Source organism: Amphiprion ocellaris, chromosome 10, assembly GCF_022539595.1.
Source record: "Amphiprion ocellaris isolate individual 3 ecotype Okinawa chromosome 10, ASM2253959v1, whole genome shotgun sequence".
In the NCBI taxonomy this organism is placed as follows: domain Eukaryota; kingdom Metazoa; phylum Chordata; class Actinopteri; family Pomacentridae; genus Amphiprion; species Amphiprion ocellaris.
The window spans coordinates 8,863,910-8,889,542 of NC_072775.1; the positions used below are offsets into that span (position 1 = coordinate 8,863,910).

At 39.5% G+C, this 25,633-nt stretch overlaps 3 protein-coding genes across 11 annotated transcripts; 2 read left to right on the top strand and 1 right to left on the bottom strand.

Annotated features, from left to right (window-relative positions):
* The first annotated feature begins 1,407 nt into the window (after nt 1-1,407).
* LOC111588108 (acyl-CoA-binding domain-containing protein 5-like) lies at nt 1,408-9,825 on the top strand. 2 transcript variants are annotated; one of them, XM_035942896.2, is made up of 14 exons: nt 1,408-1,541; nt 1,794-1,915; nt 2,241-2,364; nt 3,884-3,956; nt 5,562-5,712; nt 5,905-5,943; nt 6,271-6,483; nt 7,141-7,356; nt 7,718-7,812; nt 7,924-8,110; nt 8,234-8,442; nt 8,535-8,585; nt 8,734-8,849; nt 8,958-9,825. In XM_035942896.2, the coding sequence occupies exons 2-14, from the start codon at nt 1,810-1,812 to the stop codon at nt 8,968-8,970; spliced, it is 1,593 nt and encodes a 530-aa protein (XP_035798789.1). In that variant the 5' UTR covers nt 1,408-1,541; nt 1,794-1,809; the 3' UTR covers nt 8,971-9,825. The 2 variants fall into 2 exon arrangements, with proteins under 2 accessions (XP_035798789.1, XP_054870025.1); XM_055014050.1 differs by lacking the exons at nt 5,905-5,943; nt 6,271-6,483 and having other exon boundaries at nt 1,454-1,915.
* An 887-nt stretch (nt 9,826-10,712) lies between these two features.
* On the top strand, nt 10,713-24,305 carry yme1l1b (YME1-like 1b). 8 transcript variants are annotated; one of them, XR_008603022.1, is made up of 22 exons: nt 10,713-10,898; nt 11,406-11,540; nt 12,414-12,591; nt 12,770-12,862; nt 14,180-14,289; nt 14,871-15,021; nt 15,104-15,187; nt 15,511-15,684; nt 15,784-15,936; nt 16,095-16,227; nt 16,658-16,720; nt 16,909-17,021; nt 17,227-17,382; nt 17,546-17,697; nt 17,800-17,926; nt 18,890-18,963; nt 19,052-19,138; nt 19,226-20,139; nt 21,730-21,818; nt 21,946-22,640; nt 23,186-23,351; nt 23,953-24,305. XR_008603022.1 is itself a non-coding variant. In XM_023298249.3 (18 exons), exons 1-18 carry the CDS (start codon nt 10,866-10,868, stop codon nt 19,367-19,369), a joined length of 2,160 nt encoding a protein of 719 aa, XP_023154017.1. In that variant the 5' UTR covers nt 10,713-10,865; the 3' UTR covers nt 19,370-20,993. The 8 variants fall into 8 exon arrangements, 1 of the variants encoding a protein (XP_023154017.1); XR_004846443.2 differs by having other exon boundaries at nt 21,946-23,351; XR_004846445.2 differs by lacking the exon at nt 23,186-23,351.
* On the bottom strand, nt 21,939-25,608 carry LOC111588079 (patched domain-containing protein 3). Its single transcript, XM_023298218.3, has 4 exons — nt 24,818-25,608; nt 24,613-24,734; nt 24,383-24,528; nt 21,939-23,443 (listed from the first exon to the last, which is right to left on the bottom strand). The coding sequence occupies exons 1-4, from the start codon at nt 25,535-25,537 to the stop codon at nt 21,939-21,941; spliced, it is 2,493 nt and encodes an 830-aa protein (XP_023153986.2). The 5' UTR covers nt 25,538-25,608.
* Between the last annotated feature and the right edge of the window lie 25 nt (nt 25,609-25,633).

A 25,633-nucleotide genomic window follows, 5' to 3' on the forward strand; every position in this document is an offset into this window, starting at 1 on the left:
GACAGGAGTGGCAGCCAGTGTGGTCTTCTGCTGCTGTAGTCCATCTTCTTCAAGGTTGGACATGCTGTGTGTTCAGAGATGATATTCTGCATTCCTTGGTTGTAACTGGTGGTTATCTGAGTTACCTTGAGCTGCCCTTCTATCATCTCCAACCAGTCTGCCCATTCTCCTCTGACCTCTCACATCAACAAGGCATTTTCATCCACACAACTGCTGCTCACTGGATATTTTCCCTTTTTTGGACCATTCTCTGTAAACCCTAGAGATGGTTGTGTGAGAAAATCCCAGCAGATCAGTAGTTTCTGAAATATTCATCCTCAGCCTGTCTGGCACCAACAACCAATTTTTCCAATTTTCTTGTACAACACTTATTAATAATAAATATCAGTACCTTTAATTTATAATGCATTTTACATATAAAATCTCAAAGGGCTACATTTAAAAGAAACATTTTAGAAACAGTAGTAGTTATTAGCTATTTGTGCTTACAAGCAATCTATTGGGCATTACATTTGTTCTCATGATATGTATTTTTTCTGAGCAATATATGCAGCAAGAATTTCCTTCAGGAAAAATGAAGTTCTTTCTTATCTCTTATGGACTTGTAGGAGCCCTAATATTAGCAGTAATGGAGAGGTAATAGCCCAGATTAATACATGTGAAAGCAAGCTAGGCCCAAATATATTATGTAAATTGTTTAATTCTGCAAAATTTGCTCTTTTTTAAAGAATCCAACCTAAGTGGCAACTACAGAAAAACTAGCCTACAGTTCATGACATAGAGCTTCCCAGTAAACAATAACTTTCATTGAATGTTCCCTGAAGGTTGCTGCTTGCTGGGTCTAATCAGATATTTTATATGATATGATGTCATCTGTAATTTTTTAATTCTCAGATTTTTTGATTTTTAATTTATAACTTTAACCCTCAATCTTGTTCTTTAATTTTCAAAACTGCCTTGTTATGACTGCTAATCTAGCGAATTATTAATTTAATTTATGATCATTTTTACTATTTATTTTTAAATGACTGCTCTGACTTGTCTCCTTATTATTATTATTATTATTGTTATAATAATAATAATAATAATAATAATAATAAGAAGAAGAAGAAGAAGAAGAAGAAGAAGAAGAAGAAGAAGAAGAAGAAGAAAGAAGAAGAATAAAATGTTTATTAAAGCTTATTATTAAATATCAAGTGCAATTGTTTGAGTTGTAAATCGTTTATTGAAGCCTGAATGTACCTTTTCGGTTCACAGATAAAAACCTACTGCCACTGTGGCCTACATTTCCCATAAATCCCCACGGTTTAAAACCCCGCTTAGGGGCTTTGTGGGAATTGTAGGCGTAAGCGATGAGCTTTACCCCGCTCGCCGCTTTGTTTTTTACTTAGTAAAAACTACATTTCCCAGACGTGCCTGGTCCTAAAATGTTGACTGTTTGGCTCATCCTTGACCGGAGTCAGATTGGCTTTCTGCTGCATATTGCAGTCAGACACCGGGCTAATAAAATAATTATCGCACCGGCGAAAATAAACTTTATGGTGAGTTTCTACCAAATCGGCCACAGTAAGGGAACGTTTCTAATGAACAATTTAATCTGTTATCGCTAAAGTCGGCACGTGTGATTGAATAGACTCATTTAATCTTAAAATCTCCTGAAGAGAAATCATTGGCTCCTTAAATAAGACAAGTGGTGACCCTGTAGATGCAGCCATGATTAAACTGCGTCCCTGCTCGAACACTGTCTGAGCTGCTCTGATTTGTCCATTAATTGCTTCATGTTGCTGTTGAAGACGTGAGGACTCCTTCATGTCATCCCTGTCTGGACTCAGCATGGCGCAGGAGGAGGACGAACACAGCCTGGAGGCGAAATTTGCTGCCGCAGTTAAAGTGATCCGGAGTTTGCCTGAAGAAGGTGATGACTTACAGCAATCTGTTCCCGTCCATATGGAGGGAGGGAGGAGGCTGAAGTTAGGGCTTCAGTTTTGTGCTGTGCTGAGAGAAATCTGTGCCTATTGGTGTGTAAACACTGCAGGTGACTGACCTACATGCAGAGCGTTTAAAAGCTGCTGCACAGATAAGAGCTGATTAACTGAATCACTTGTTTCTCAGCTCTAATAACCTCCCCTGTACTGTAGCTCACATCTACATCACTGTTCTCCAGTGTGTTTCTGGGTTAGCTAGACATAAAAAAGTATGATTTTGGTCATGTCATCTGCTGTCTTTTCTTCATTTCTCAGGTCCTTTCCAGCCGTCTGATGACATGATGCTGATGTTCTATAGTTACTATAAACAGGCCACCATGGGGCCCTGCAACATCCCCAGACCCAGCGGCTTCTGGGACACCCGGGGCAAAGCTAAATGGTATGTATTAAAAACATGTTCTTATAATGTTACAGCTAGTCTCCTTATTCTGCATGTAAATGTAGGACTCAGACATGCTGAAAAATACACATAAACCATAAAGATCATATCATCAGACAGTGGTTAGGGTGCCCAAACGTTTTATAAACAGGCTCAAATTTCCATTGTTTTGTTGTTGTTGTTTTGTTTTTCTACAACAGTAAAAATAATAAAATACAGCTATAGCTCTGGATCTGTTCATCTGACATTGCAACCATTCATTAAAGCCTTTGAAAATAATATGATATAGCTAGTTGATCAAAAACATTTGCATATTGTTGTACTGAAGTAAAAACATGTTTGAATGCAGAGAATTTTCAGTTCAGCAGTGACATGATTGTGTTTGGATGCTTCCCATAACTGCACATAGAACACGGAAACAAGAACCTTTTAAGCAAACCATCCATCCATCCATCCATCCATCCATTATCTATACACCGCTTAATCCTCACTAGGGTCGCGGGGGGGCTGGAGTCTATCCCAGCTGACTCAGGTGAAGGCAGGGGACACCCTAGACAGGTCGCCAGTCTGTCACAGGGCCACATACAGAGACAAACAATCACTCTCACATTCACACCTACGGGCAATTTAGAATGATCAATTAACCTCAGCATATTTTTGGACTGTGGGAGGAAGCCGGAGTACCCGGAGAAAACCCACGCATGCACAGGGAGAACATGCAAACTCCATGCAGAAAGATCCCGGGAAAGCCGGGACGCGAACCAGGGACCTTCTTGCTGCAAGGCGAAAGTGCTAACCACTACACCACTGTGCAGCCCTTAAGCAAACCAACAAAATAATATGGAAACAGGAAGTTGAGTAAAAATGGAAACACATTTTATTGTTTTATTGTGAGCTATCATTAACCGTGGACAGAACCTTTAGTGTTTTGATTTGGTTAGATTATTGTGAGTTATGTATTTGGAGGTTTTTGTTATCGAACTTTATAGGTGAGCTTTATCTACTCACCAGCACTTGCATCTGTACTGCTAGACTATTTAAATGTTTAGTCACCCAAATGACTATTGAATACAATTTAAGAAAACAAGTATTTCCAAGGCATGTATTTAATGTATAGCTATCTAAATCTCACTGTGCACTCCATGAAATAATATTATAGAACAAGGGCTCATGAGCACAGAAAGACACTACTTTGCTGGAGCACAATGTCTCACTTTATGTTCATTTTAATCTAAGCTCAAATCTAAAAAGTTTGGGGCTGATCAAAGCACCCAGTGTATCAAGATCCTAACAACAGGAGGAGCCTTTCTATTCTGAGATCAAAAACATGTTATGCTGTGGTGCCATGTCCACACTGTCTTTTAAAAATAACCAAATATCCCTGCCCTGAACAGGCCTGCAGTGCTACAGAATCAAGTTTGGTGGCATTTCTGCATCACCTCATAACTGCACAGCTCCAGTCATTCACTCTTCGCTTCCTCCTCAGTGTTTGTTTGGAACTGTGACTTTGTGTTGCCAGGGATGCATGGAGCTCTCTGGGAAATATGACAAAAGAGGACGCCATGAAGAATTATGTTGAGGACATCCAGCTGGTGAGTTCTTTCAGGAAACACTAAAGCTGAACAGGAACTGTATTCAGAATAGAAGCGTTATTATTTTACTCTTTACATACACTACCCTTCAGAAGTCTGGGGTCACCCAGACAATTTAATTTTCCATGAAAAGTCACATTTTTATTCATGTGCTAACATAATTGCACAAGGGTTTTCTAATCATCAGTTAGCCTTTCAACACCATTAGCTAACACAATGTAGCATTAGAACACAGGAGTGATGGTTTCTGGAAATCTTCCTCTGTACCCCATGTAGATATTTCATTAAGATTCAGCCGTTTCCAGCTAGAATAGTCATTTACCACATTAACAATGTCTAGACTGGATTTCTGATTAATTCCATGCTATCTTCACTGAAAAAAAATGCTTTTCTTTCAAAAATATGGACATTTCTAAGAAAAACTGCACTAGTGGCCAAAAACAGCCACATTCCCATCAGCTAGTTTGTGTTCATTGCTAATTAGCAAATGTTAGCATGCTTACAGGCTAAACTACAACAGTAAATATATGTGCCTGATAAACAGAAGCATGCTACAGTATCCTTATAATAATGTAACGATAATAATAATAAATTCTATCAATATAACGCTCTTCTTAACAATGTTACAAAATGCTGATAGTGCCAATATAATGAGATCCCTTGTGGGCAGGTTAGCATGTCGATGTTAGCATTTAGCTCTTGGCCGCACATAGCAGCTTTATTCTTGTCTCGTTAATAACAAACAAATGAATTCTTATTTTTATCAACCAATATCATGGCCTTTCAAATTAGCAGAAGCTACTTTGCAAACTTGATTGATTTATATTGACACTAACAGGCATTTTGACTGTTACCAGCTTTTTGTTAGCATTAGCATAACTGCCTTGGCAACGTACAGTATATCTATAACTACCTTTTCTGTTGATTATTAAGGCACTACCTTTACCACAACTTTTCAAATTAGTCAGGTCAATTTGTTTTATATGTAATATGGCATGCGCTTGACTGTAATATTTGACGTTGTCAGGTAAATTTGCATAGATAATAATATTAACAACATTATTAAACTTTAAAACTTGCTAGGTACATTCCCAATATCAGTCTTTTTTCTCTTCTGGAAAAGCACTTCGGCTTAACAGCTGTTTTGCTGCATTACATGAATAACGGCAACTTGATCTGACTTCATTTTAATACGTGCAGATGAGCTATTTTCTTGGAATTTCAACGTATGCGTATGCTCCAAATTATTGTTGTCACAGTATCAAATTTTTGATACATGATTTTTTCTTTGGCCAAAAGAATTCACAGTACCTGTACTATTACGATACATATTTAAAGAAAAAATAAGGAAAACTGCTACCAGTCAAATTCATCTTTAACTGTGTTTATTGTGAATTTTTGTCTTTTTTGTGTGTGCAAATGAATTACACTGAAAATATGAGTGTAGGGAGATGGAGGGAGAGTCTGTAACTATAACTGTATTGTGTGGGTTGTATGTTGATAGTAATATCCTATATATTTTATTAACATGCCAGTATTTCATTTTTTAAATATCACAGTCATGTCAATACCAGCATATCCTCTTCTCTTGACTTGTGTTGTCAGATTTTGGAGACCATTCCAATCTCAGAAGAAGTGTCTGACCTGGTCCAGAGGCTTGGAAACTTCTACACAGAGGTAGAAGAGGAAGGAGAGGAGGCTGAAGAAAATGGAATTCAGAAGAGACCCTTCACAAGGCCTTTTGCAAAACACGCAGGTAATGCGCATGATTGGAGATGCCATATTACTGTTATTCCACATTTAAAGGCGCATCATGGAAGCAAGAATACAGGGAAGTGCTGCTCAAGTGGGATCAAGTACTGCTGCTGCTTATTCTCTGTTCGTCACACAGATTGCTTTTTTTTCCCTCCAAACTCTGAGCCTGCCTTACATGTCTTTTTATCACTAGATGAGCTGGTTGAACCGTTTAAGCAGCCGACAATGGAAGGCAAGTGTTTGGTGTTTGTAATAGCTGTAGAGCTGATAGATTGGTGGCACAGTGTTTAAGCTTAATTAAGTTGTTTTCATGGCTGTTTCATTTGACTGACAAGACCGATAAGTGTACAATGCCATAGACTTAAACTGTAGGAAATTAGGTTAGACTTTGTTGCGTAGTGTGTCATGTGCAGTGTGTGCTGTAGTTAATTGTGTTGGTGTGTGGGCCCGTATTGTAGTAGCATGTAGAAGTGTGCAGAATTGGTGCAAAATATCAAGATTTTTGCTCTCAAACGTGTGCATTGATGAGTTAATCTTGAGTGTCTCCCTCACTGCTCAGGCTATGGGGATCTGTGGGATGATATACAAAACCTCCAGGAAAAAGACAGCAGTGTTCATGGCTTGAGTGTCAGTAGCCAGGAGTCAGAGGGAAACAGAGAAAATAGTGAAATCGAGATAAAGGAGGAATATAGTGATTGGAGGAGAAGTGAGGAAGAGGAGAATGGGGATAAAGAAGACAATACAGACGATGAAGACAATGAGGAGGAAAGAGGTACAATGTAGTCCTTAGCTGTGTTGTGCTGTGATGTTTGCTGTGTTGTTGTGGAGGTGACAAATGTACTACGCCGACTGTTTTTAAAAATTATTTAAGAAGACAGACTTCCTTTTAGTTTTATACTAAAGACTCTGCTGGAAATTCACCAACACTGTCGATTAAAATGTCGATTGCAGAGTGTGGTGTTGCCCTCTGTGGTTATAATACACAGTAATATCACTGTGTACACTTCCTCTTATTTCAACGCGCTATGTTTGTGCATCCACTGCTTCCTTTTAAATTTTTCCTGTTTATGAGTACTTTAAAAGGAAAAGAAATCAACTGTTTGTGTTCTTAAGCTTCCTATAAACTCATATGATCAAATATTGGGCAAATGACTGAAGACCAGACAACTCACGTTTGTTGTATTTTTAGTAAAGGGAAAAAAAAGTAGTGATTTAATGTGTGCAAGCTTCTGTTTAAAGTGGCTAAATATGATATGTCTTCTGTCAGTGCATTCATAAATGAGAATACTATTTCTATGAGATAAAGCAAAAGTAATTTGCACATCCAGGCTGAGATATGAATAGACAAAAGGCACAGAAGAAAAGAACTGCACTTCTTCTAATGCTTTTTCATGCTCTCTTTCCATTTCTCTCTTTTGTATTATCCCAGATTGGAGTCCTGACCCGAGGCTATTAATGGTGCAGGACAGGAGATGGAGGTCTGACACTAAAGGCTCCTGCAGCAGCGTGGAGCCCAGTGTGTCCTCCTTCACCAACGGGACACACAGCTCCCTCAACAGCGAGGTGGAGGAGGAGGAACTGGCCTGTTCTGTAGAGCCCAGTGTGCAGTATAATCCATACATGCAGTTTAATGGACACTTGAGTGGTAAGATTACACATGAATGCAAAAAGTGTATATTTGATTGTATGCTCTATATGCAAAAGCAGAGAGGCATCATCTTTGAGGCCTTAATATATAAGAATTATGTGAAACATCCATTATTTCTATGGGGAAATTAGATTTTTTTTGCATCAAAAGTACACCCATAGTAGTAGTTGTAAAAGGATTGTGAAATAAGCAGTAAACAGAATAAACTGTGACGTGTGCCTATTAATGTTAAAAGTATTACTGTGTATTCTTAAAGATAATGCATATGTCTGCTACTTAAAAATATATGCTATAGACATAATTTATCACAGGAATTGTGTATTTTTATTGCTGACATGTTGTGTTTTGCATCGTTCAGGTCATAATGATACTGTTCCTGAGAAGAACCATCGATCCACAGACTCTGATAATGAGGAATTCTGTGACTCAATGGAGCATCTCGCCATGGAAGAGGTGTGGTGTTCCTTCTCTATAATAGAAATAAAACTCATTATATTACCAAGTAGCATTTGTTAGCAGTGTTCTGGCCTATTCAAACTTCTCGACTCTTCTTTCCCTGTTAAGCGGATGGCCACGTACAAAGACCAGTCGCCTGGATCGAGGTCTGCCTCAGTGAGGCAAAAAGATCTTTGGTTTGAGAGCAACACTTCTCTAAAAGTGGGAGAGGACCAAGTATTCATAGGTGATTCCTACCGGAATGAGGCGGTTCTTCTAAGCAAACACAGCAGCTCCTTGTCTAGAAGAGGGAGAGGTGAGACTGCAGTTGTGTTTGATTTTTACTGCAACTCAGTTCACCTTCCTAAGCATTTAAAGGCATTGGGTTTCCATAAAAGTTTTGTAGCATCAATCAACCACATTCTGACTCTTGTTCCAGGTTCTCAATCACCAAGAGCCACCTGCAGCTCTCAGCAGTGTGCCAGTGTAGAAGCTGCCTGCTGTTGTGTGTCACAGAGCAGACGTCCTGTCAGCACTACCAGAGGAAGCATTAATGACCAGATAGCTACGGCTCTGCTGAGGCTGCAGCACGACATGGACGATGTGCTGCACAGGCTGCACACTCTGGAGGTGCTGACCAGGTCACAGGTGAAGGACCAGGGCTGCTGGTATAGCAATTAGAGCTGCATTTATTTCTCTATACTTAATGACTTGTATATTTACTTATTTCCTTTTTGTAGTCAAGATCATCTTCACCAAAGCAGGAGGACTTTGCACCTGTTGCACGAAAGGTCATCATAATATATCTTTTCATAGTTCATCAGCTTGATCTGTGATGTTTAAATAGTTTCATTATTAGTATTATACAGTGCACTTTATTGACAAATTTGCATCGCTTTTGGGAGAGCGTCTCTTTATGCCACTTGTCTGCTTTTATAGTTTCTGAGACCATCTTGGTGGCCTTTTGACTCCTCTCCACTCACAGTGGTGTTGACAGCACTCTGGCCTCTGATTGCTCATTGGCTCGCCCAGATTTACTTACAACGGAGGAGAAGGTGAACAAAATTCTCATGAAATAATACAGCTTTGTCAGAGATTATTCGTTATGTTTTCTAGCTATACTACAAAGTTTTAAAACTCTGTTTCTGCTTTTCTCCTCAAAGGAAAATCCCATGAATTGTCTGATGACCATCAATGTCTATCAAACGTCGTAAAGTCTGGATGAAATCGATGCACTTTTGCTGCTAAGGATCTTTCTGAAGCCACCACCATGGATGGAGTGTGAAGAGGCATCAGTAGAAATGGGAAAGCTGCATTAGATAAACAAAGAGTCAGAAAAGTGTTTAAAAGAAGGCTCTGCAATACAGTGTAGCACTTTCACTCAAAGGTGATTTTTTTTAAGGTTTTTTAGAAGGAGAGGATTTATGCAGAATAAAAGCTGGCACAGTTTCTTTCTTACAGTTAGCTAAGCATGATGTGATCTTATTTATGACTCACAGATCACCAGGAACTCAATATACACATCACTCACATAACTTGTAACTGAAATAAATTCACGATTCATCACACATTAGCCGTGGACCCTTAGTGACAAAAGTATCCAAACTGACATTGCTTATTATTTTATTTATTGTACATTTCATTACTTAATTAGACTTCTTTTAGTATTTTTCGTCAGATATATTTTCTCTGATAGCTAAGGATATCTGTCTTTTATATGTTATCTAACATATTTAAATATGTCAAGGGCATTGCTTTTAAGGCCAAATAGACATGTAAGGTGCAAAATATGGTTATTTGTGTGTTAAAGTGTGTATTTATTTAGTAGCTTCAGTACAATAGTAATGAAAGATTGCACTCGCAACAAAAATGAGATACATAGTACAGATAATCCATATATCCATATAACTATATATATAAAATCATTCTTGTTTCTTGTCAGCTCTAAAGTGCTAATGAAGAAGAACAGATGTAAAACATCAGTATATGAAACTATTTTAAAAATGCAATAAAGGCATTCTTTGAAAAAAATGGTTTTGTTTTATGTTCATTCTCATATGCAAGGCTTGTGACAAAGAAACATGGATTATTTTTGTGTATATCTTTTATTACTACTCATGAATAATGTAAGAAATATTGTTGGAACTAACAATTATTTACATTTTTTCATTTAATTAATGACTCGATTAGTCGCTAAAATGTAAAAAATTGTGAAAAATGTTGATTATCGTTTCCCAAAGGCCATGACAAGATAAGAAATTCTTGTGCCAGATATTGCTAATAACAAAAGAAATAAGAAATGCAATGCCTAAAAAGTAGAAAGGCAATAAGATACAAGTATGATACATTAGTGAAGTAAAATAAGGCAAAATTATGTTAGAATAGAGCCTCAAAAAAAAACAATGCTGGAAATCATAAGATAATAAGTAATATCGCATATCACATATTACAATGAAATATTGCACCTGAAAAAGGAGATGAAAAGAAAATATTGCACATTGCAATGTTGTACATGAAAGTGACTGCAATCAAAAAATTGCACATAAAAATGAAATGTTACATATGATACTGACAAACTCATTGTTTTGTCTACAACCAAGCCAGAAACATACATTTAAGAAGCTGAAACCAGAGAATTTAGACTAATTTTTCCATAAAAACATTACTCATGCTAATTAATTGATTGTCAACACAGCTGGAAATTGATTTAATAGTGGGTAATAACTGATTAATCATTGCAAATCTAGTGAGAAATAACACAAAATAGCTTTTAAAATCTATACATCGTAATATCACATTTCAAAGCTACTTTTTTTGCAAATACATTTTATTAGGAGGTTTTTACAGGGCCTAATTAAAGCGGAACTGATTTCAACGGGGCTACGAAACTCGCCAGAACACCACAGAGGTCACATCCGGGTCATTCTCAGCTGTGACAGTTGCGCTGAAGTTCGCAGTCGGACTTGCTATGTCTGCTACAGAGAGACAAAGTGAAACAGGCCTTTAACTCTCAGGGACAGTGACACAACTCGCACAACTTAACGGCAGCCTCCCACCGGTGACAATTAAATATGTTTTCCCTGTCAATGACGGTGCAGCCACAGGTAAGAACGCAGGAAACATTAGGCCGAGCTAACATTAGCGTTGTTGTTGTGTTGGCCCGTTCAATTGAGCTAGCTAGCAAGCTAGGTTAGCTTGTCTTCTTATGAGTCACACTGCTGTCATTTGTTTTAGTTTGGTGGTTTGAGGTTACAGTCAAAACATCAGTGGGCATTTTGTTAAAGTAGTTATCTAGCTACGTACACGTAATTAAAGTTAAATAAGGAATTAGAGCCGTTGAGAGAAGTTTTAGTTCGCTAGCTAAAACAACTGTCCTGCGCACTGCATGTCCTTAATCGTCAATTGAATATGCGACTGCGTCAATGAGCGGCTAGTGATTAATAAAGTGGTATCACCTGTATGGTTTTGTTTGGAACTAACTAAATATACTGAGAGGTTGATTTTGATCATGTAGCTTTGTGACATCACCGAGCTGATACACCGTTAAATTATATGCAGTGTTTTCTAAATGGTATTTTATTCTCTCGCTGTCTGACTACCTGTGATTACAGGTGACTGTACCTCTGAGTCACCTCATCAACGTCCTCCATTCACTGAAGAGCTCAGTGGGAAGCAGCAGCAGTGCCACCTGCAAATCAAGAAAACACAAGGAGCATGCCTCAGACTCAGAACCACACTGTACAGAGGTACTCATTAGAACACAGGGCTGCATGATATTGGACAAAAGTCATATTGTGGTATTTTGTTTTTCTGTTGTACGTATGTATTACAACATGCAGACACAGCTTAGTAAATATTGTGTATACTGTATATTGTTATAATATATATGAAATTTCCCTTGGGATTAATAAGGTATCTATCTTCCTGTAAAACCCACTGTTGCAAAAATACAACGTCAGTTTTATTTTTCTTTACTTTTTGTTCATTTTTTTTCTATATTAGGGTTTATACATATAGAGATATAGATAATTCTTTTGTTTATTTTATTTTATTTTTTACTAATTTTTTCATGTATTTGGGTTTTTATATATGTGTGTGTGTGTGTGTGTGTGTGTGTGTGTGTGTGTGTGTGTGTGTGTGTGTGTGTGTGTGTGTGTGTGTGTGTGTGTGTGTGTGTGTGTGTGTGTGTATGTATTTATATTTGGCCATTTTTTTTTTTAGATATGTGGGTTTTACAGGGATATTTCTAAACTACTGAAAGGTGCAGTCTGTGGCCAAAGCACTGTAGCTTAGGTCCTATAAAACAAAGCAAGTTCAACATACTTAGGGTATCGTTTTGTTATTTGCTTCATTAAATCTAACAAATGCATCCAGTCCAAGCAGTCATGCGATGTTGGTTATCAGTTTGGTAACTCAGCCCCGGTCTCTGAACCTGGCTATGAATGCATTATGTAGTTGTAGCATTAAATTTTTGAGATTGAGCTGAACAATATATGGTGCAGCCCTACGAGAAAGGCATGCTGTTTGTGACAAAAAAACAGTGTGGATTAACTGTTGTGGAATTCTAACTCACACTTCATGTGCTGTGTCTGTGTGTGTCTGTGTGTATACGTGCACAGCCTATGTGGAACCTGCGGGAGTCGGGTTTACTAGACCTGGGAACTCGGCAGCTGGATGAGCTGATGAGCCGTGTGTTGCCTCACTTGAGCCCACAGGAGATGCCACCTTCACTTGGTGGTCAGACAGCCTGGAGGGCCTCACATCTGTCCACACACTCCTTTTTCCACAATAAGCATGGTGAGAATGAGCATCTTTCTTGTAATAAGACTGTCACTTACTGACTCCTCATTGTCATTCAGGAAAAAAATGCTGCTAGGAGACAGTCTGTACAACAAGCAAAGGTGTCTGTTGCCACTTTACCCTAAAAGTATATAATAATTAACAATAACAGTTGTACTTTGCTCTTTTTGTCCAGGCTTCTCGTCAGGTCCCATGTTGCCTCCAGTTTTTCCCAGGCAGCACCCTTCACCTCTTCTATCTGTCTGCACAGAGCTACAATATTGGCCAGGTAAGTGTGGATTAGCAGCAGTTACAAGTAGTTTATTTGTTTATCACTGTAACGTTTGTATTCAGTTGTTGCTAATAAGTGACATGAGTTGTATGTCAATCAATCAAGTGCCATACCATTCAGCGTAGGCGATCATTTCTCTCCATCTAATCCAGTCTTTTGCTTTCTGAATTGTGACTGTTGATGGTTCCATGTGCAGCCATGATGTCAGTCCATCTGTCATTTTCATTCTCTGTCTGCCTCGTCCTCTCTTCCCATTAATTTTTCCAGTTGTGACGATATATTCCAGGTTTTCTTTCCTTATGATGTGTCCAAAAAACGTTGCTTGCCATTTCCTGATTTTGTTCAGTAGCGTATAATTTGTTATCTTCATTGCTTATTCTGTCCATATAAGATATACGTAGCATGCATCTGTAAAACCACATCTCTGCTGCAGTGATTTTGTTTGATGTTTTATTATGTTCCAAGATTCACATCCGTACATCAGAACTGGTAGAATGTAACAGCTGAGAGTCCTCATATGGATCTTCATTGCTATTTTCTTAGTTGTTGTAGTATTTTTCATTTTCATAAATACTGCTCTTGCCATTGCTGCTCTACATCTGATGTCTGTTTCACACCTCCCATCTGATGTCATCCATGAACCGAGATATTTGACATGATGAAGTTACTTCAGTATTTCTTGGTCTAATTCTGTTTCAGGCTGGGATGACATTTTAATTTTTTTTTAAATTACCATAACTTCTGTTTTCTTTTTGTTTAAAGACAGACCAAGTTTTTGGCTCTCTTTAGTAATTATGGATAATATGGTTTGCAAGTTTACCTCACTATTCGCTATCAGCACTGTGTCATCTACATAACGTTTGATATTTATATGATAACCTCTGATGGATTGTTGTATGTAGGGCTGAAATTATTCCTTGATTAATTCGATTACTAAAATGCCTTAAGGCAAAATTCTCTGCCTTGAGGCTTTGTTTAATCCACAGTATACTATATATGCACGACACAGCACGGATGTCTGCCCGTGTTCTGCCTGGATGGTTATTTCTGTTGCACAGTGTGCTCACTTACGCTTTTGATGCTGTATCGCGCATGCCTAACACGAAATGCAAAATGGAGACGGAAACAGACAGCCCTAGATGTATGTTGTTTGTGTGCAGTATCAACAAAAATGACAGACAGACTAAATAATATTCCAGTGAACTTCAAATATTTTCGGTTTGTACGTGTGCATTGTAAACAACATATACAATGCTTATGCTAATGTGATGTAATGAAATATGGTTAATTTGTTCATCTGCTTCATCTTTCCAGTGTTGGTTCAGAGCAGAGGCTTTAAAACTTTAAGGAGCAAAACCAGACGACTGCAGTCAGGCTTCGAACGTCCTGCGGAATCTGAAAGGTTCACACCATCTTTTATGAAGGTACATAGTTAACTATGGTCACATGCTTGACATGCTTTACCAAACTTATATTATGGCCTGATTTTATTATTGACACAAATAGCATGTTTATTACTTTCAATCCTAACTGTGCTTAAGGTAGTGATCATTTTAAAGGTACAGTTTCAAAACACCAGTAAGTACCTACTACAACATTTTCACCTGTAAACCTGAGAAACCTCATGAGGAGAAATTATGTTGCATTGTTATGGTTTTGTTTTTTCTCTGTGACATTAAATGAAAACAGAGATGGGTTTGTCTTCCTTTAGATCTTTTGCATGGAAAAATAAGGAAAAAATTCCAAATAGTATTCTGTTTAGACTGTATCAGTTCAGACTTTTCATTTTATGGGCAAACTGAATAGTGTGCTTTTTCTTACTTAGCTATCTAATTGAAGTAAGTGGTAGAAGCTGGACTTTACCTCCAGCTGATCTGCTGAAGCAGCCCGTAAAAGTAAAAATTTAAGGTCTGCAGACTTCTCCACTGAAAACGCTTAAAGAGGAATAGTAAAGGAGTATTCTTGCTTTGTAAGTACTGCTGACCAGTCTCGTTTTGTTCTCCAGGGCTTTCTTACACGTGACAAAGGGATTGACGTTGAAAATCTCGACAGCCTCTTGAAGAACAAAAACGTACCTGATGGACAACATGATGCTTTCAAGAGGGGCTTCGCTGAGGGTTTCTTGAAAGCTCAAGCCCTGACACAGCGCACTCAAGGCAAATTTTAATACAAACACACTAGTTATTCCATTATTATGCATTAAATGATACTGATGTGAAGCTGTCCTCTTTTGACCAGACTCTCTGAGGAGGACTCGTCTGATTCTGCTGGTGCTCCTTCTTGTTGGGCTCTATGGCATCTCCAAGACCCCCTTTATATCGGGTAAAGGCCCCTTTTCCCTACTTGCTTTTTAGTATAGTGTTATTAAGATAAAATCACCTCAAAAATACTAATATTTGAATGTATTTTAATGTTAATATTAACAACAAAAGACTGAGTTTGTGAGCTAAGCTTGCTGCAACTGAACCATTAGCTGTTCTGTGCAGGCGTCAACAATGAGTTTGAACTTGCAGTGCTGGAACACTAACATATCACTAATATATGCCATCAGGCGTGGTTATCAAGGAGCTCAGCAACAGGCAATGTTTGTGTGTGAGTTGATTAACCATGCCTTGCTCGAACTTTAATCTAACCATTTTGGACAGTGCGGTTCCGAACCACATCAGGCCTGGACTCAGCTGTGGACCCTGTGCAGATGAAAAATGTGACTTTCGAGCACGTTAAAGGGGTGGAAGAAGCAAAGAACGAGCTGCAGGAAGTGGTGGAGTTCCTGAAAAACCCACAGAAGTTCACAGCCTTGGGAGGAAAGCTGCCAAAAGGTGGGCTGTCGTTCTCAGCTGCAGTTTCATTCAGAGCTATGTTTTGTTATCACTCTTCTGTATTTCTCATCTCTGTATCCTTGTCTCTCTTTACTTTAGGTGTTCTGCTTGTTGGGCCTCCAGGGACTGGAAAGACTCTGTTGGCCAGAGCTGTGGCAGGAGAGGCAGATGTGCCGTTTTACTACGCCTCTGGGTCAGAGTTTGATGAGATGTTTGTTGGAGTCGGAGCTAGCCGCATCAGGAACCTTTTCAGTGAGTTTTACTTTATTTTAACAACCGGATGGACCTTTTTCTTTCCTTTTCCTTCTTATGTGTAATGTTGGTTGCTGATTGTAGAATAAAACATAATTTAAAACTGTTCTGCTGAATATTGTATATTTATTTCTATGTTTGTGTCTTTTTGTTCCAAGGGGAGGCTAAAGCCAACGCTCCGTGTGTGATCTTCATTGACGAACTGGACAGTGTGGGTGGAAAAAGGATAGAGTCTCCCATGCATCCTTATTCCAGACAGACTATTAACCAGCTGCTTGCTGAGATGGATGGGTAAGTTTGGAAATCATCTGTTACATTTTCCATGTCGGGCATGCATGCTGGATTATTTTATTACATAAAACGTACATTCAGTATGTATTTACAAGCAAAATGTTGTCAAAAATAGGGTGGAAGACAGAAACTTTGGTCATGATGATACAATATATTTTAATCATTTAATCTGGAAAAGTAAAAGATTGATTTTTTTCCCCCACTAATCCATTAAATTTCAGACACTTCAAGGCAGTAATACTAAATGTAGTTGCCTGAAACAACAACAGATAATGTATGACCTTCTCAAAAACCACAATGGCACCTTGTACCATATAGCAGATTAGGATTTAACAGAGAAATTGGTAAAAAGCTTTTTCACAACTCTTAAAAGTATTTTTTGATGGCAAGAGAACACCAACAGAAGCAGACACTTGTTATTATTTTGCAGGTTCAAACCAAACGAAGGCGTGATTATCATTGGAGCAACCAACTTCCCAGAGGCTCTAGATAAGTATGTTGTACCTCTTTGCCTCTTCGTATTACCAGCGAAAATATCACAGTTCACATTTAGAAATGTCAAGGTTTACAGTCGTGACTGACAGCTGTTATGCTCAGTACAAACAATGGACTGCAGCTCTAGGAGAGTTTCATGTTTACAGTGCGTCAGTGTTTTGCTGACTAACTGATCTCTCCTTGTAGTGCCCTGATCCGCCCAGGACGCTTCGACATGCAGGTGACTGTCCCCAAACCAGATGTGAAAGGACGCACAGAGATTCTCAACTGGTACCTGAAGAAGATTAAAGTGGATCCAGGTGGGGGATCTGATTCTGCTCATCATGAATTTAGCCTCATTTTTTCCCCCTCAAATGTGTTACAACTATTCACAGTATGATATTTAACAGTGCTGAATATTCAGCTAATTATTTTGAATGTCCACTACATGCTTTGCCAGAACAGTTGTCAGTAACTTGGTCTGCAAATATCCTCTTACGTTGATGTTATATGTTCTGTCTGCAGCTATTGAGGCCAATATTATTGCCCGGGGCACAGTGGGCTTCTCTGGCGCTGACCTGGAAAATCTGGTCAACCAAGCAGCTCTAAAGGCAGCAGTTGATGGCAAAGACATGGTCACTCTGAAGGAGCTGGAGTTTGCTAAAGACAAAATTCTTATGGGTGAGTACAACTTTGCTAGGTGCTTAAGAAACACATATTTTCTGTTTTTCTAGCTATTGTAAAGATGCACGTTTTTACCCAACATGACATTGCTGGCTTCAAAATATATCAGTGTTTTCTACTGTAATTTTTTTTTATTCCTCCCTTTTGTCTTGTCTTCAAGGCCCTGAGAGGAGGAGTGCAGAAATAGACAAGAAGAACAAGCTCATCACAGCGTACCACGAATCAGGCCATGCAATCGTAGCTTACTACACCAAAGATGCCATGCCTATCAACAAGGCTACCATCATGCCCAGAGGCCCCAGTCTGGGACATGTAAGGAAACCTCATCTTCTGCATATATGACAGTAACAGCAGGACTTTATGTTAAAAACCCTACATCCTTGAATGTTTTTCACCTTTACCCCTTCTTCCCAGGTGTCCATGCTCCCAGAGAACGATCGGTGGAGTGAGACTCGCTCTCAGCTTCTGGCCCAGATGGACGTCAGCATGGGAGGTCGTGTTGCAGAGGAGATTATATTTGGCCATGAGTACATCACAACTGGTACGAAAGAGTTCATAAAATGTCTAGCAAGTGAACATAAGGGACAGAATGTTGAACAAGTATACAGGGGGTCCTCGGTTTACGACGTCCTCGACTTGTGTCGTTTTGCCGGTATGTCAGAACTGTTTACGGGCCGGTCTTTGGTTTAATGTATGTCGTTACGTCGGAACTGGAACTAGTTGACAAACTGAGCGGACGAATACATCGTCACGCGCCGCTAGACTGCTTTGTTTGCATTCGCCGGTTGTACGCCACTTTAGATTGTGCTACATATGCTCACTTTTTGCCTTTCATTGTGGCTCCCAAGCGCAAGTCAGACTCTTCAGATGGCAGTGCAGGAAAGCCATCTCCATGGAAGTGAAATTAGATATAATAAAACACTCGGAACAAGGCGAAACACCAGTGAACATCGGTCAAGTTGTAAAAACAGTGCAACATATTGTTGCGACCCTCTGTGATGAATGAGTGAGACTTTATCTCATTCTCTGGTCGTTTATTGAACCTTCATACAGGCTACTGTGGGCCGTAGCCAACGGCAATATAACTACAAAAAATTATAACTTAGCTCCAGAATTAGCTGCCGTTCCCAGCTCTTATCACTCGATACACACATCAGGATGGAGCAACACACATTACTGCTGACTCTGAGCCAATCAGAGGTGAGCTAACTAAACATGGCACGTTCACTGACATTTGGTAAATCTCAAACTGAACAATAAACATGAAACGACATCAGTCCGTTACAATATTCTGTTATCTTCTTGTACAATGACTCATACATACATGAAAGTCATTGGTATTCATGACTTTTCCGAAGAACTGATCGATATCGTGATCTTTGTTTACATTTTCGCCGGAGTTCCGACTTGTGTCAATCTGCAGGAATGGAACTCCGGTGCAAGTCGAGGACCCCCTGTAGTCAAGCTGGAATTTAAGAGAGCGAATGTTTTTCTTCTTTTCCAGGAGCATCCAGTGACTTTGATAGTGCCACCAAGATTGCAAAGCTGATGGTGACCAGATTTGGAATGTGTGAAAAGGTAGGCGGATGTAAAAGCAAAATGTTGATCCTTCCATGTTCAAACTTCTGCATTTATTTCTGTATCACCTTTCCTCCCTGTGTCTCAGCTCGGTGTGATGACCTACACTGACATGACGGCACAAAGTCCAGAGACACAAGCTGCTGTGGAGCATGAAGTCAGAGCATTACTGAAGGTCTGTGGGATCCAAAATAATGCTTAAAAATCAAAACTAACTCAACTCCTGTAATCACATCTCAAACATCTGTCTCGCTGTCTGCAGGAGTCGTATGATCGCGCCAAAGCCCTGCTGAAGTCTCATGCTAAGGAGCACAAGAACCTGGCAGACGCTCTGCTCATGTACGAAACGCTGGATGCCAAAGAGATCCAGCTGGTCCTGGAGGGCAAAACCCTGGAGACCAGATGAAAGAGAGGGCGGGTGTGGTTTTAAGAGGTTACAGAAAGAAGGATGGACTTGGAGGCCTGCACTCACAATGATCCTGACAAACGCTCATGTAGGACGATCACATCTTAATGGAATCTCATCATTATTTCCCAGATAAGTAGTGCTGTTTTAAACCTAAACATCTTTACTGTGTTCAGAACTAAGCAGGTGTGAGTCGCGCAGGTTCATTGTATGTGATGAAGGTTTAAATGCCTAATGTTAATGATCTTGCTCAGGTCACTTTATTAGCCACTTTATTAGAGGAAACAATACATGAATGTGAATATGTACCTCGAATAGAAGAACAGCATCTGGACAAGATTCTTATTTTAAAGTTAATTTCTGACACCAGAGTTGAAAGAGGAAGATATTTCTGCTGTAGCCAGGTCAGTGGGAAATGTACTGTTAGCCCAAAGAGCTACTTTGTAGTCATGGCGACCAGAATTTAACTGAAACTCAGCTCAGTTGTCTTCCAGCGTTTGTGTTCGTATGTGGTAAATGTCACGTGAATCTTGCACCTCTGTTATACTCGGGTTAGTACAAACAGCTGTCACGTCTTTCCATCTGATTTTTTTTTTTTTTTGCATCCAGATGACTGAACTGAAAACGCTTATCGGCTTCTGCTGTTCCCGTCTCTTTATGTCCCTGTTGCTTCTTTTTAAAGGTGGCCTTTTGGGGAAATGTACCGTAAGCATAACATTTTTCTTTCAAGTGGGAAGTGTGCAAACTGCAGTGTCTCAGCACTTTTTCAGGTACGTGTACAAATTGAAAATATCCCTCTTTGTGTAAATTATTTCCTTTATGCTGTTTGTACAGATGGAACAAAAACTGCTGCTCAGCCCCCAAAAGCATAATAAATATAAGCTGTGTGTATGTAGTGATTAGTTCATTTTAAAGTTGTAAAGATGGCCTAGTTTATTTAAATAGTATGAATCTGGATTCTGACAAGCCTCTCAGCAACAAATGAGTTTTTTAGATGAATGAAATAAAGACTCTTGGGTTATTCAGACAAATCAAAAGGCCAATTCTGTCAGTTATTGTCCATTTCAGTCCCCCGTTCTCATGACTTCACTGCTGAGAGACTTCTCACCTGTGTCTTGAGCTGCATACATTTATTTTTTTAAACAAAATTTGCACAGTACCACGGATGCTCATTTTTAGTGGCACTTTCTCCTGTTATGAAAGAAAATGTGAGACAAAGAAAGCTAATTAAATCTAACGGTAAACTGACATCTTTCACGCAGATTGTGTGTAAAAATTTGCATTTATGCGTCTGTTGAAATGGTGAATGTCTGTTTCCAAGTAAATAGCAGCAACTGTGTATGTAATCCATATTTAGAGGATCACTAGCATGTTGTACTTCGTGTTCTCATTCTCTGTGTTTGCGTCAGTTTGACACAACGTATTCTCTGTTGGCCTTTTACCTATGTTTAGCTGTGTATATACGATGGAGATGTAATGAGAACCCTGTACATAGATGTATAGTGATGCTTTTATGCTGTGTACACACTGAATGGCTCTCTGCTGTAGCTGTCTCCACAGTGTGATGACAATGGTTAATTATTATTTGTCCAAGTGAATTAAAGACAAACACCCCAAATAGGAACCTGTGGAGAGTGCGATACTTTCAAAAAATTCAAAAACGGTATAAAATGACACCACGTGCAGTTACAAATTAGGCAAATGATGCAAGCCAGAACAAATATTTAACTTGTAAAATTTAGTAAGACACTGCCGTGCAGCAAAAAGTTTTCAAACAGTACATCATGTTATATTGTTTGTCAAAACAGTCATTTAAAAAAAAAAAAAAAACAAAAAACTTAGGCACCTCCATTTGGCTTTGGTTTTGGCTCAGAAAGAGATGAATAAAACTGAAAATATTTCCAAATCAAATTTGTTAAGACACCTGAATATTTGCTACTATCTGACTTCAATGCTTTGGACATGACTACACTACAGTACATCATTATCTTGGACAAAAGACTTTGCAACATTGATATCATATCTATAAGAAAAGTGAGAGGAAAATAAGTGAGACTCATCTTTAACATTGTTTTTGTGTATTTTTTTCTCTTTTTTTGGCATATGTATCTTACTCAAAATATGGGTTTAGGGAGGTGATGAGAAAATCTAACTGTACTGGATTAATTATTTATGATGTATGTGTATTATTAACATACCAATATTTAATTCTTAAAATATCACAGTTATTGTCAGTACTGGTACGTTTTGCGACACCCATACTCAGCATAGTAATTACAGCGTTGAAAGATTGACTAGCTTACACCTTAACTGTATGGGTGGTTGTTTTTTGTGTTACTTCTTGTGCATTTGGTTTATAGATTCCCACCAATGAAAAGTTGGGGTATGCTCAAGAAGTTTTCAAACTGTGAGGGAGGTATGGATGGAAATGTAAGGCAAAGTTTGTGAGGTAATAGTGATACACACCTTAAATTTAAATGCTTAATTCTGACTTATAACCCAAACAAATCTGAATATACGGACACATTATCCACACTTTTAGATCCAGTGTAACTCTGCTTCCTCCACTTTAACAGCACTTCCCACGGACTGTGAACACTGTCAGAAACACTGGAATAAACACCAAACCATGCAGCAGCCCAAACACAATCACAAGAAACACAATCTTGAAGAATGTCCTAAAGATGTAGCTCCCAGATGCAGACAGCACCACCACCCCTAAAATAGTGGACAAAGCTCCTTGCACGATTGGATTCCCCAAATGGGCCAAAGCATCCATAGCTTTCTCATTGGCGTCACTTTTCGTGCTGGAGACGAAAGAGTAAGAAATATGTGCTGAGAAATCTACAGAGAAACCGATGCTCATGACCAGGTTGATCATGGAGATGGAGTCCAGATTTATGCCCCACAGCGACATGAATCCTGTAACGCCAGTGATGACTGAACAAACTGCAAAAGCCACACATATAGAACAGAGAGGATTTGGTATCAGGATGAGTGACGCAACAAGCATTACAACCACGGCAATGAGGATGGTTTGGACGGTGTTTTCTGTGATGACGGTGTACTGGTCGAAGTAGATGAAGGCAGGGTGGAACACTAGAAGCTCCACTGGACATTCCTCTGCTGTTTTCCTGAGTCCAATCATCATGTCTTTCATCGTAGTTTGGTCTAGCGTCTGGAGGAAAAAGCGAGAAGCCTGGATGTCACCGTCCACCGTCAGATTGATGTCTTGTCTAAACATGGGGTTGAGTTCTAAGAAATGTGGCAGGTGGGTGTAGAAGGCCTCTCGGGAGCTTATGTTGAGATTAGAGGCATTAGCATGGTTTTTATAGGAGGTAAACCAAGCAAGCGTGTTGTTGACAAAGCTCAAACTTTCAAAACTTGAGTGCAGATGTTCATCGTTGCCCCAGTAGGGGAATGGTTGCTTCACTGCCACCATCACATTGCAGCTAAATTCAGAGAAGTACTGCCTTTGATGGTTGTAGTAGTCAATAATGTAGGAATCATCCACAGCCAGATTCTTGATGTCGAGTCCTTCGTTTAAGATGCAACAGCCATAGATGCTAACGGCCAGATAACCTGCGTACATGACTAACACACATGCTTTTGTCAGTTTGTGGGTCAAAAATGGACCGTAGACCCGCTCAAAAATGTAACTCATGGCTTCAGTTTCCTCCTTTCCAGTGATTCGATTGTAGTGTCCCCCAACACAGCACATACTGAAGACTTTTGAATTCCTGGATGGTACGTCCTCTGGGGTTTTAGCACAGGTGAACCAGTGTTTGTTCTCTGCTTCCCTCTGTCCATTCAAAGCCATACACGCCCCCAGGAAAGTGATGCTGTAGAAATAGCAGAAGCAAACAGAAACGCCGACGTAGAGGCAGAAGGACCGGACCGAGCCAAAGGGTGAGCTGTAACCCAGGAAGAGAGCCAGAGCGTCGGTCAGGGTGGTGATGGAGATGGAGACGGCAGCTTCTCGGTAGGTGTCAGCCAGCCGGTCGCAAACGCTGTCCAGAACATGGGTCCTCTGCCAGCAGGAGATCAGGATGAACATGTCATCAAGTCCAATACCTTTAGAAAGAAAAGTCAGAGAGAAAGGAGAGTTTTAAAATAGCTGTTGAAACTTTGGCCTTTGGCTTTGGTGTGTGCTGGCTTGGATTAAGCATCAGGCTATGCAGACAACTATCAAGGGCCAAGATCATCCTGAAAGTCCTTTAGTGGTTCTGATAACTTGTTGGAAAGCGGTAAAGTATCAACTAAAGACAAAGATGGCTCTAAAAAGTGAAACCATTGCTTACATAGCTTATGTATTCTTCTAGCAGCCAGCAGGGGGCGAATCCTGGTTGCAAAAAGAAGTCTGACTATATAGAACTCTTCAAGTAAATGACACTATTTCTCACTTTATTTCCTCAGTAAACATTTTCCTAACATGTCTATGGTTTCATTTGGTAGTTTCGGGTGTCTTTTAGTGTGGAATGATGTTCATTTTAAAAAATATGGGCCCATTTAGAGTAAAATAGACCATAATGCAGGGTATCTATCTTGTGACTGACAGGCTCCTACTGTATGTGTCCCCTCAGGTTCTCAGATGCACCCCTGGTTTGTCATGTCTGGTTTCAAAAGGCCAAGATGGCGATGGACACAATTTCAAACTCAAGAAGTCCACAAACCATTGCATGATGTCACCATCATTTATATACAATCTATTAGTAGCAAGTTTCATTTCTTTAAAGGGGAATTCACCATTTTAAAAAAAATGAAAGGTCTTGAAGTGTTCTGCTTTAATGTGAAGAAGTTCTATACAGCCTTTTGTGGTTCCACAGGGAACTGTACAAAATCTGGTAAATTGCTTCAGTTGCTCTTTGAGTCAGTGTTGGTGTGAATTACAGGCTACAAGTTTGACAATGAAATAAACTATGGATCTGGATTTACAGAGACGTGATACCATCTAGCATTGCTTCTGCCCTGGAAAATGGGATCTTGTGGAAATGGATGTTCAAAAGAACCTACCTAAGATCAGGAAAGGACAGGAGGCAGCTGTCATGACGAACGGTTGGCCGAGCAGCAGCAATGCACCAAAACCACTCAGGACTGCTAGACCTGTGGAGAAAACCCCACAGGAAGCCACCCACACCTTCGTCCGCACATTATCCAACCTTAAAAACAAGAGAGAGAAGGATCATGAAGTGGAAATGCATCCAAATTCATTACATAATGTGTGTGGCTGATGTTTTACAGACCTCCAACAAGTTAGAATTGAAAATATGATGGCAATGGCGTAGGTGATGGAGAATAAATAGATGACAGATGCTGGAGATTTGTCAAATTCCCACTGCATGGACACTGAGGTGGAGTATGACACCTAGAAATATTAAAACCACTTAGTTAAACAAAGAGATGATGATTTATAAGCTTGATACAGCATTCGTTAAAGGTCCTGCTTACCTGAAGAGTAGCCGACGATTCATTTGAAACCAGATTAATGAAGCTTTCCAACCAAAGATCAGTTTTTGTTTTGTTGCCCTCATCTAAATAGTAATGGAGCTGAATGGCTTCAGCACTTTCAACAACCGAACTCTCTGTATTCAGTGTCACACTCCCCAGACTCAAATATAAGGGAATACTTTTAAAATCAGAGTGATACCACGGAAACGTCAAATTGACAGCATCTATATTGTTGGCATTGTAGTCAATAATTTCCAGAATGTCATTAGAGGTGCAGGATTCAATCACCTTGGCACAGATATCCACATATTTAAATGATTGATTGTCAAACTGCACCACCATGCTCCTAATTTTAAAATCCAAATCAAGGATGTCATAAAGTGACTCAACGGTCAGAATATTCCTGCTGCTTGTAGCTATGAGAGTGCCATAGTTTCCATCTGAGCTCAGCCTCAATCTTGAAAACATGGAATCACTGCCTGGAAAAGTTTCCTCGATGTATTTTCTCTCCATCTTGGCTGGTCCATCAACAGGTGTGAACTGCTCCTCAATATCATTGGAAATTCTGTCCTTGAGGAGATAAAACCCACTCCCCAGACCTGCCGACACTATCAGGGGGGTGATCAGGAACCACCAGGGATGGGATCCAATAAAGTGGCCCATCATCCCAAAACAGATCCGGAGGCGTCTTTCAATGCAATCTGTGCGATGTCCGGCCATGGCTGCAAAAACCTCAAATTCTGATTAGCAATTACTCCAAAAATTACTTTAGGGATGTAAAAGAGCTGCTGCTTTTCTCAGACTAACATTAGAGCT